Source organism: Tympanuchus pallidicinctus, unplaced genomic scaffold, assembly GCF_026119805.1.
Source record: "Tympanuchus pallidicinctus isolate F22 unplaced genomic scaffold, pur_lepc_1.0 scaffold31, whole genome shotgun sequence".
Classification (NCBI taxonomy): Eukaryota; Metazoa; Chordata; class Aves; order Galliformes; family Phasianidae; genus Tympanuchus; species Tympanuchus pallidicinctus.
In genome coordinates, this window is record NW_026294749.1 from 9230476 (window position 1) to 9242921 (window position 12446).

General features: G+C 36.9%; 1 protein-coding gene across 7 annotated transcripts in view; it reads right to left on the minus strand.

The window, feature by feature from the left end:
• Positions 1-12446, minus strand: part of KIF13A (kinesin family member 13A) — a 108808-nt gene that overhangs the window by 29536 nt on the left and 66826 nt on the right. For all 7 annotated transcript variants that reach the window (XM_052697747.1, XM_052697752.1, XM_052697746.1 and 4 more), the window contains 5 exons: positions 12169-12303; positions 11073-11203; positions 9958-10044; positions 9688-9854; positions 3784-3994 (listed from right to left, as the gene is read on the minus strand). In XM_052697747.1, coding sequence (XP_052553707.1) covers positions 3784-3994; positions 9688-9854; positions 9958-10044; positions 11073-11203; positions 12169-12303 — 731 coding nt within the window. The remainder of the gene's footprint in view (positions 1-3783; positions 3995-9687; positions 9855-9957; positions 10045-11072; positions 11204-12168; positions 12304-12446) is intronic.

Below are 12446 nucleotides of genomic sequence, written 5' to 3' on the forward strand. Positions count from 1 at the left end.
TATTGGAAAGCTGCAAATAGAGGTGCTAACAAAGAATTTTCTGAAGCAAGTTTAAGGAGAAATGCCATACATCAGCAAACTTGAAACTGTTGGGACAATTTTATGAAGGAAGAACAGTGATCACATATTAAACAAATACATTATTGTAGAGATAAGTCTAGCACAGCAATGCCCAAATAAAAAGGGCACAATACTATGACAGATGTTACAGTGATAATTTGTTAAGAGCCCTAGGGATATTCTTTCAAGAAATGAAATAATTGCAGTTGTCTTTGCCTCTAATCTGTAGTCAAGTCCCACAGAAACTACCAGTCCCAACATGTAATACTTCATCTTAATAAAAACTGTTCTTCCTCACATTGTGACATTGGAATCTGAAATCTCTGCAGGCCAAAGCTTTACATTACAGTCAGGGCTTTGCAATTCTACAGACTCTTGGATTATCCTGCATATATTGAAGCAACCTCAAACGCATATATACCTAGGAGTATTATTTTTAACTTGCTTTTTAGAAGTAACACAACCATCCTTTGAGTAAACGGGAAGATCCCCTTTCTGCCTTCCTTGTAACCCCAACAGAACTTACGGTGTCCCACCACCTTCTGCAAAAAGCTCACGATCAAATTTCAGATTTATCACTGACCAACACTCCCTGGTATGAATTCCCAGTTTACATTGCACTCTGACACTTCACTGCTACTGTATCAAGGTGATAAAGTACTAACAGCATCAGCACCATAGGACTGAGTTTTTTAGAGCCTTCAACACGCTAAAATATGCTGCTTTGTCTCTCTCACCTATATGGACTGAGCTTGCAGCAGTGGTGGATTTTGCTGGAACTTAAATAGTTGCTATGTATAGTTGAAGTCCACTTTCTCCACATATACTCCTGGTGTTACATGGAAAATTTATCTCCTGCTTCTGTTAGTCTGGCTATAAAGATTAGGTGAGCAACTCTGGCCCACTGGAGTGACACATCCCACAGACTTCTCTAATTTTGGCTTCACCCAGAAAATGAAGGCCCAGTGAAGAATTACTTGTTAAGTAGTACTTCATGCTGAGAGCCTGTTACACCTGCAACCACTGCAAGACAGCTATCCCATCTGAGAAGCAGAAGACTGTTTTGATCTGCAAGTGCTTTAGGAGCCATAGCATTCATCTACAGCCAGTCCCTTCCTTCACTCAGGAACCTGCACCTAGCTAGCTTTTTGGGTTGCTCCCATACCATCCTTATCTTTGCTACATCTTTGAGAGAGGTGGTTTAAGAGTAAAGACAGTTCAAGCAACTATTATGGGTATTATTTTAAATAAAATAAAGCTCTTATTTTCTTATGGCAGTTATGTTTTTCTGCTGCTATGACATCATTCTTCCAGAAACTTAGCTAAAAAATGCTTCAGATGGCCTTTCTTAACTTTTGCTACACAAAAAACATGACAAGCTTTTGCTGTGGCTAACACACTGACAATATCCACTGCACATGAAATACTCAAACACTTGCTTAAGCCAAGCACTAGAGAAACCTTCAAATCTCACACTCACAAAGTGTCACTGCAAGTCTCTTGGGTTCTCAGTGCCAGATACAGAACGCTGACTCAGAACAAACAAAAGCCCTGCTCCAGTACATCACCACCAGTCACCCAACAGATAAATCTGTTCAAAGTTACAATGGATTTACTTTACACCAAGGGGTTTTAGCACTGTATCAGGTATCATCTGTCCTCCCACAGTCAGCATAAAGCTAGAATAAACTCTGTGTAATGTATTCTAGCTGATCTGACAGACACAACCATGTGCCCACATCTGATGCTTATCAAATTCCTTCCGCTGGCTGATCCAGTAGGGTTCAGCTCTATTAGCAACAGCATGACAGCCAAAACAGCATTAACCAAACCCTATGCAACCCAGACATTTGGTCTTTCTCCTGTTCTTTGCACCGAGTCTTCTCATGTTTGCTGCATTTCTTGCCCTCTGGCCAGTTGGCTGGTGAATAACCTCTACAAGGTTTTGTTGCCATACTTTTACAGAAGAAATACATGAAGTCCACAGCCAAAACACTTGTTCAAAGCTCAGCTTCCCCCCCCCCATAAATCTTCTAACAAAAAATGAGAAGAGAAGCCTGGCCAAACACTCAGCCTTGATACCACTCCAGATTTTCATTTTTATGTCATTGTGGTTATACTGTTTGGTTAACTTTTAGACTATCAATTACAGTTTTATCTTTCTGACTCTCAGGGACAAGAATGTTTTTTTTTTTTTTCCTGCTGCTCCCTCCTTTCTGTTGCATCTCTTAGAGATATTGTTTCCTTTGCCCATAAGCCCACTTCTCAACTCTGCAACTGAAGTGGGTTATCAATGATATCTTGATTGCATTGCTGTGTTCGATATTAAACAGCAGTGATTCAGAGTGTTCTTTATTTCACGCTCCTCTGCAACACTAAAACAGCCTGCAAATCACAACTGTGACTCTGCAATACTTTACATTCAGTTCACAATACAACAATTCTGTTTTTAGCTCTTACAGAGGCAAACAATTATTTTAACTGAAGTTAAAACAGAGCAACCGTTCTCCCTAAGCTTGCCATGGAAAACATTTTAGGCATCATGGCTGAGCGTGTGAACAGACTGCTTTTTTTTTCCAAACCAAACTTGGCAGAAATTACAAAACAAAAGCACACATAATAACTAAACTAAGATCTGTTCTGTTCTATTTTTAACACTCTGAATTTGAAAGCTGTAACACAACATTGGCTTCCGTATTTAGACAATTCTTGTACATTAATTTATTTATGGTGAAAGGCAAAGCAAACAAACGAAATAGGAAAGTGCACTCAAACTCTCCACATATAGAAAAATCTGTGAGTGAACAACAAAGCTTTGTTTTAAAAAGAAGACAGATGCTTACAAGTAACCTATCAGTACATCTAGTCATCTTTCCTGCTGAACAAACCTAAGGACAGAATACTTGCTTGTACAATGAAAACCAGTCAGACAAAAAAATCATCTGGGTGATGATTTGGAACTCCATGGAGCTGACATCCTCCTCTCCCCAGTGATAAGCTTCCCCCTTTGCTGAGATGCAAATACACACTGCTTAAACTCAGCTCACAACTTCCTGATCTACCTCAAACTCCTGCAATTCACATCATGACCTTTTACCGCAGCTTTGCTCAGGTGCCATGCTATTTCTTCACAAAGAGCTTTCTGTATTTTCACTTCATTGCAAGCCACTTCCTTCTTAACAGCTCTAATATACTCTGACTATCCTGCAGTTCTCAAAGTTAAGGCAATTCTCTTCTAAAGATGGACTTTAGAAACACATGTACAAAACTTAAAGACTCGCATTATATTTTTTGCAGTTTCTGACTGCAAAGTGCTGTATTTTCATTGGATACTCCCAAACACACAATAATCCCTAGTGGACACCTTAGCATGAGACAACAAATCTATTCATATGCTATCCTTACCCTTCTTCTAACTTAAATACTAAACCAAACATTTCAGAAGCACGTTAAGTAATAAAGCAATTTAGAAGTACTGTAAGGCTGACCAATATGAGCTAAATTTTTATTTCATATCACATTGTATCAAATAGGAAGATGTTGTACATGTACTAGGGATTAGAATCTAGCCTTAATTAAGGCCCCAACACTTTGATGGAGGCATATTTCATTCTACAAAAAAAATATTGTTTCTGACAGACCATTCAAGTCCCATCTTTCACTTCCATTGTGGCTCTTACTGATTCCTTTGTTTTAACTCCAGCATTCCTCGCGCATTCTCACCTCTCTTCCGTCCACAGATTTACTTTCTGCTGTGCAGTCTGAGCAGTGTAGGAGAGTCTGTCACTGCCATGCTGGTGCTGCCTTTCAGGGGAGAGCTGCTGCCGCAGCTGCTCCAACTCACGTTCGTACATCAGCCGCTGCTCTTCAAGAGCGCTCCGCTTCTCTTCCAGGTACTGCTTCTCCAAGATCTGTACCACGTTTTGTACTGGGTCTGAGAAAAAAATTAATAACAATAATAATAATAAAAAAGAATGTCACTTTCTTAATTTATGTGGTAACTGTAATCAAGATAGCCCAGACTCTTTGCAAACACTGGACATTCATTGCTCCAAAAACCCAAGATAATAAGTACCAAGTTAAATAAGTAAACTCAAACAAGAAAAATGTCATGCAGAGAAGCTACAACAACAGTTAACATCCTCCTTTACTGAGTACGCCAGTACTGGGGATTTATAGCAAGTTCCAGAATCTCAGTAGGAAAAAAAGAATACATGGAAAAATGAACAAAGCAGTAAGAAGAAAACAAGGAAACAAAGCAAAATACAAGGGAAGATGATGTTAACCAGAGAAGGAAATTATCTCAGGAAGTAAAAAGCTATTTACTTTCTCCATTTTGGCATAGAATGAGATGTTGAATTGCTGCAGATGAAAACTGAGACAAACAGCTAAAGGGTCATGCACCACAATTCACCAATGCACTTCACAACACTGAAGCAGACGATGTTCTGGAGGGGACTACAAAGTACATTTCATCTCAGAATTGGCCAGAGCAAATACCCAGTTAGATACTCTGACTTGAAACAACTGCTTATGTCAATTAACTGTGGTTAAACCTAAATTATATCCAAATTAAAGAATTACTTGCTCTAGTGTCAGTTTTAAGTCCAATGGCAAGTGTGAAAGAGAATGCAACAGAATAAGCTTCTTCTATACGCTACCAGTGTATGTATATAAATACATAAATATACATACATACACACCCACACAAACACACACATCTTCATGCATATACATCTAAAATCTTAAATATAGCCAAAATCTGATTTGCAGAAGGATCAGTTTAGATTAATATATTATAGTGACAGCACATCGTGTAACAACTGCTCATTATGTATAGCAGAAAGGTCAGGAAGAGAATGGGATTCCATAGTTGGAGTGGTAGAACATTAAATAGAGAAAGTAACATTGCAGTTCTAGGATGTGACAAGACAAAAAAAAAACAACAAGAAAACACCTTTAGTTTTAAAATAATTCTTTGTGATCTCTTTTCCATTTTGAAGATATATTAAAAGAAAATTTTGTTGTGACTTAAGAAATCTGCCAAAAAAGGGGAAAAAAAAACACCAACCCACATTTAATTATACTGCGCTGTTTCAGAACTCAAAGTCTACTTCTCAAATAATAATTATCAGTGTGATTTAGTTATGAATCACCTTGTTTTCACTACTGAAATCCAGACTTGAAATTTTTGTGTGAGTGTTCCTAATACTACAAGGCTACATGAAAACAAAATTTGGGTTATTACAGCATTCAGTAGAGGATACATGACAGCTTCCATACAGCTTCATCAACAGCACTATATATGCAGGTCACCACAGCTGGCACATCTACTCTCCCCCAAAACAGATCCTTTGTATTTCTACAAACATGGCATTACTGTATTCAGTAACATTTAACAACCTACTCTTAGTACAAAGGCTATTAAGACCAAATTTGTTAAACTAAAGTACCGTTTGTGATGTCAACGTGTATGGATACCTACAGACATTTCACAGAACAAATCCTTCCCACTAAAAACACCAGAAAAGCAAACAAGATTTCTGGGATCTGTTGTTACAGTCGATTTTTTTTATTCACCTCTCAGCAAACTTTTTGAAATACTGAGATTTATGTAAAGCACATCTTTATTTTTGGCAGAAAACTACTATGATCATAGATTGTTGCAATAACCCACATCTTGTCAGTGAAAGAAACCACTGGCTTCACACAAAGGCATCTTAAAGTTCCACCATGATGGCTTTTTTAAGTAATGGAGTTAAAAAACTGTCAATATAAAATAGCAACCAAACATTAAAAGAGTCATCCAGATGTGCCTTAAAACAATCAGAATTAGCAATTGTTAGTACATGATGTTCTCAGGAGTATGTTTAGCTATTTTTGGCTTTTAAACAGACAACACACTGAAAACAACTGACTAAAATGAATTCTGATATTCTAGACTACAAACCAAGTTACTACATTGACCTGCATCTGCCTCCTAACTCATCCTGATAATACTAGAGTCATCTTCACATGCACAGATTTCTTGTATAATCCTTAACATAGTTTTAATTGTGTAAGAATAGCTGAGAAATCAGGTATTAGGCAGCAGGCAGAGAAGAGGAATGGAAGAAATTAAGGTCTATTGTGTTTGGAAACACAGGAAATGAATCTAAGGCTGAGTCATTAACACTTTTCCTAAATTGCTCCAAGACCAGTTCCAGTGACAGGGAGCAGTTCTTTCATAACAGTGATTTTTTTTTTCAGCTTCTGACATTTACAGAATCACAGCTACTTTAAGATACCAGGGAAAACATTTGGCAAATGATTCAACAAGCTAGACCAACATTTTTAACTTAAACCAAATTTGTTACTGTGGTGAGGGAGAGACTATGCTTGTACTGGAGTGCAAAACTTAAATTCACACCTTAGAAAAGCCTCCAATTCATTTCTTGAAAAAGATTCACATAGAAAAAGCAAGGTATTTTAGTGAAAAACTAAAATATGGTGTGAATTATAAAACAGTTAAAAGATGAAAAAATTAACATTTCCACAGTTCAGAAGAACTGCAAACAACTTTAAACTGGATTTAAACACTATAATCCACTATTTTGGGTTGCCATGCAAAGTCAAATTAGGAAAGATTCTACCTGGTGCTTGCCAAATGCACAGTAAATTCCATACAGAAGCATTGTGTCACACCTCTCCACTTATTTATGTGGCAAAAATAGTTCAGTGGCTCCAACAAGACCATTCATATGCAGATACATCTCTGCAAACTGTTAGAACATTACTGTTCTGTCAATATTACTGTTTTGTAAAAAGAGCATTTTTATGAAAAGAATGTACAAATGGTGTTTGATTACCTTGCTGCATTTTTACATAATTCACATCAGGAATCTGTTAATCCAATAATAACAATGCTGAATAAAATATTTCAGATTTCAAGTTGGTGCAGTTTTCTAAGCAAGCTAGGAAGAGGTTCTGACATGTACTGCTTTGCTGAACTGCATTGAAATCCCCACCCTGAGCTGTACTTTTTTGCTTGCTCAAATGAGAAAGTGTGTAACCTAATCTCATTGTTTACTTAGCCACTGCACTCTGTACAGGAATAAATCCTTGTCAGATCAGCATCACGAAGTTGTGGTACAGTGCTGATCTGACAGAATCCCATGAAAAAGGTGAATGTGTTGAAACAGGGCAGGAAGAATCAGGATGTTTTCTTTACAGCTCTTCTTTAAGTTTCACATTTTCCTCATTATCCTCAGAGTTTCTCAGTAGCCAGATGTAAAATGTGACACTGCTGTAACTGCTAACATGCTACAAAATCTAATGGTTATGCTCAGCAGAAACCAGGCTATTTATTTATAGGGAGTTACTGCTCTCAACTATATAACACGAGACAAATGGAAAAAAAAAAACCCAAAGCAAAAGAAGATAAACTCTTGGCTCTAGGCTATACCAACTTCTGATGCGAAAGAAAACCAAACCCAAAGCAATTATATATCAAATTTAAAGCCAAACAAAACACAGCCTGCTCTGCCCCAGTGTCTTTTTTTCCCCGAAGAATATAAATGATAGAATTAATAAGCATCAGTTAATTCATTATTTCTTCTATTTTCCCCATATTTATTTTCCCACTATAAGTAAATAGTATTGAAACAAATCTGCTGTGCTTTCTACTCAACACACTTGAAGCCTGTCAGAAAACTAATTTAGATACACTATCAAGAAGAATGGAACTGGTAAAATGCTATCTAGCTTGGAATTAGAAGATCAGCCAATAACACTGACAGCTGCTTGCTTTGTCAGGTTTTATTATCAATTATTACTCCCTCTTAGTTAAGAGCACCTACATAGGAGGGAGCAGAAGAGACAAGAAGTGGTACAATGGGGTTATGATGCCTGTGTGATGTGTGACTGCAAACACCTGCCGTGCATTAGGAAGGAAACAGCTCTAATAGAAAAGCAAAGTCTGTGCTTTAGTAAAGACATGGAGAACAACCCAGCTAAGACTAAGATAGGCTTGGACCAAAGTCAAGAAAGCTACTGAATTGAAATGTGAAGCTGCCTGAAGTACTGCTAACATGAAATTCAAAATAAGCGACCCTCCACTTAAAGAGTACTAACTTATTGGTGACTGCTGCAGTTTATTCAAACTGTTAGTGACAAGCAGATCAAGCATCAATTAATGCTTTCAAATTCCTCCAGCAGCATCATGCATGAGCCAATCAAGTTCAAAACCTTTATCCCAGTTTTGGCACAGACATGGGATGGTTTGAGACCTTAAAACAGGCAACAGAGTCTTCACAAGGGATGACAACACTGAAGACCACCAGGATGGTAGATTCATCTGAAATTCGTCTCCTGGTATGAGTGAACCATAATGAGAATAACTGTTATCAAGCAACTTCATTTCCACCTTAAATGGTTTGAACCTGCAACTCACTCACACACACACAAAACATTAAAAACCACAATCAGACCATAAAAATGTGCAAATGATTTCTACAGAATTATGAGAAACAATCATGCTGTAGTCAAAAGCAAAAAATAAGGAAGCTGAAGAGGAGAGCAGGAAAAAAAAAATCACTACTGTATTTCAACAGCTAAACCACAGCAAAGAATGGAAATATTATGAAGATACAAAGATCAGAAAAAAAATGAAATGCCATCTACTATGCTGTCTTGGTCAGAGAAAAAAGGCATTTGCTTCTGAAACTTTGTGCAGTTAGAAAACCTGTACAAAGCACTCAGCACTTCACTAAGTTTTTCATCATTTCTTCATCCCATATTATAAACACATGAATTCTGAATTGCCTTCTGGAAGCCAAGAGAATATCATGTCATTTTATACATATTTTAAATACACCATATATCATACCATTATTTTTATATACCATATTTTATCTAGAATAACTGTCCAGAAAAGGCATCACAATAGGTTTTGACAAACTTCAATTAAAAACAACTTCACAGTGATGAAGAAGCTAAAAATTACACTAGCTAATGTTTTTGACTATAGCCTTTGTTAAGGTTTCTATGTCTTTGTAATCTAGTTATGATGGTGCTCGTAATGTTCAATGCAGAAGGATGAATCAGACATATCCAAAGCACATTTCTATCTGCAATAACCTGCAAAACTCAAAGTCAGAAGGACTTAGATGATGATTTTACCTGCACAATTACATTTCAGCTGCACTATAAAGATTAGCAGACATACAGATGAAACTATGCCTGGGCAGAAGCAAATTCATAGTTGTCTCAGCTAAACTTCTTACCTCTTAGATCATTTGCTCAGTAATTAAATTTTTATGTAAGTATATATACACATAAATATATTTTATATATACTTATATCAAGGCTTTAACACAGGCAACAAAATCTTTTTGAAGGGTGACAATACCAAAGATCACCCAAACAGTATGTGTGCACATATATATGTACACATATTTATATAAGTTTTCTTACAACTGAGTGGATATTTACACCTGATATTTCTGTTAAACACCTTTTGCTGAAAATGCCACAGGGCAACTGTATCACTTTTTTTTTTTTTTCCTAGAAATTAAGTTACATTCTGAATTTATTAAATGATCTCCACAAAAAAATACCTTTGGACTTCTAAAGTGACAGTTCTCTTACCATTGCTATTCAGTGTCTTCATAATAACTTCCATTTGAGCAAACTCATAGTTGTAGTCTGGCTCTGAAGAAGCTTCACTGGCTGCATCCAGATCATGCTCTCCTAACAAAGCTTCTTTCTCAAAGTCTTTCAGCCAATCTCTTCTTTTCCTCTTTGGTAAATTGATTCTGTGTAAAAATAAAAATTCAGTTTCTAAAAGGTTTATGAAGAACAGTGCAGAGAAAAAAAGACCAAATGTAAGAAAGCTGGTAAATAAATATAAACTATTACCTAAAAAAGTGGTTGTTTCCCCATAATATTCTATCTCCATGCCATAACTGAGTGACAGAACATACCAGTGTACCATTTACACAGGACCTGAAAAAAGAAAATACAACTTCAGAAAAATCCTAAAACTGAATGGTTGAGAAGTATTGTTTCTCTCACGTACAGTGATTTATATTACACAATGTACAAATCACCTGGGTTCTCATTGAAGTATGAATGAGAAAGTTATTGGTCTGATTCCTCGCATCAGAAGTAAAAACCAAACCTCTTTTCCCTTTCAGCTCTGACTGTTGCCAATTCTCAGTAAATACACACATAAGATTACTGTTAGCTGAATTTTTACTGCCTATTTTTCAAACTGGGTCACTACCTGTTTCTTATGAAAACTACAAACTTGGCTGCATATAAATCCTGCTGACAGAGCTCTCCAAGGGCAATCCGTATATGTAAAACATACTGCTAACATACAAGGCACTCAACTATAAGTAAAGACCCTAGGATCTAAATTGCATACTTGTAAGTAACTAAACAGTAAAGTTAAGACAATAGTACTGCATATCTTTTGTCAGAGATTAAGTGATAAAGGCATTTAGAATTCTATGCAAGAATCCACAGCAGAAACAAAAGAAGAATATGACTTCCCAACACATATTTAAAAGACACAGTAGTAGTAGTGGCCTTTGGATCTCTTTTCTCACCTCTTCTCTCAGAAAATACAGAGCTTTACAGAAGGAACTTCTCAGAGGCAAGTTTTCTCCTCCCACATAGAGAACCAGCCTCCCATCCCATCATCAGGTTGAAATAGCCAGGAGCAATTCTGTCACCTTGCTAACAGCCAATATATAAATAAGCAGTGGTTCCTCATTTCTAATGATTTCTTTCTTGTGATGGTTTATTCTGAGCTAAACCACTGACAGCTCGTTATTAGCCAGTGGCATGTGGGGTGTGTGAGGAAATCTTAGTTCTATCTCTGAAGTCACTTATACCACAGCTACTCATTGATCAAAAAAGAAAGATATTTCTGACTTGGTAAGATAAAAACACATGCAAGTCATCTTCTGGTAATGAAAAGCAAACACTTTGCTGAGGAGCAAACAAGTGTTGTTGATCATCCTTACCTTGCATTTTCTTTTGGTGTGAGTGTGACTTCTCCATCCAAAGCAATATCAATCTCACAGTGTTCAGGTTGGATTCCTATACCAAAGAGCTGTATGTCCTGAGAGGTATCTGCACCAACTCTTGTGTGATCCTGGAAAATAAGCTATTAGTAAGAGAGAAGCAAACTATTGCCATTTACATAACTAAAGCAATATTAGATCAAGTACTGAGGCTCCACCATCTACATGTTGTCCTTTGCTAGATATTTTTATAGAGCAGAGATGGTGCCATAGTAGATTCGAGGACTGGAAAAGTCACTCATACACTTCTGTTCTGCTCTGCACTTCATCTTCCTACTGCTTCAAGTAAAGGAAAATAAAGCAGCTGATAGACAAATTCTGATTTTAAAATATTCCCAGACTACACATGCAAATAAGCAATGATATAGAGAAGAATAAAGCAGAAAAATACCCATAAAACAGATAAGATAGCCTTTTCTATCTTGTTAACAAGAGTATTTCCTACTCAGCCTGCCTTATCAGGTTTGCATTTGAAACTCTGACAGGAAGACTATTCTAAACTGAACGATATGGAAGATAGTAAAACAAGGAAAATATATTTCAGCATATTTTTAACAGGGCTTCCTTCTCACTTTCCCTCCTCACCTGGCAGCTTTCTCCTTTCTTTTTTCTTAAAGCCTTTTCTCCCATTGAAGCCTATGGTTACTCCTACCATTATGGCTAAACAGGATCCCTTTACACTCACTGAATATTTAAGAAAATTCTCAACTCACTAACAAAAAGAAGCATCTCACACCAGGCTCTTACTTCAGGAAGAAAAGCTTTTTAGTCCAAAAAGTAAAAAACCTAGTATTTATCTCAATTCTGGCAAATACTGAATACTTCTTCCACTGTTGGCAATCAGTAGGTCAATTAGGAAACCACTGAAGCTGAACTGCAAGGGAAAAAGTAAACTTGAACAGCAGGAGGAGTCCTATTCTACTTCAGTGCAACTAGTCGTATCAATCTAAATACACTCTGAATTATAAATCGAGCCAGAAATCAAAACCAATAAATGTTTACATAGAATGGAAGAACATCTTGTATGTACTCTTACCTTCAGATAGTAAACCAAAAGTTCATTGAGTGCAGGGTCTGCATTCAGGTTCACCAGGTAACACTTGTCATCTCCAACCTTGATACCTGAAGACTCCAGGGAAATTCCCATGCTCTCTAGCTGTCTTTGTCTCTCCTGCAAGCACAAAAATAGATTAATCTTGGCTGCTGCAATATGTAGAGACAAGTACACCAATACCAAGTAAATAAAAACACAGCATCTGGAGCTGAAGATTAATACACCCTTAATATTGCTATAACAGAAAAACAGACCTTAGG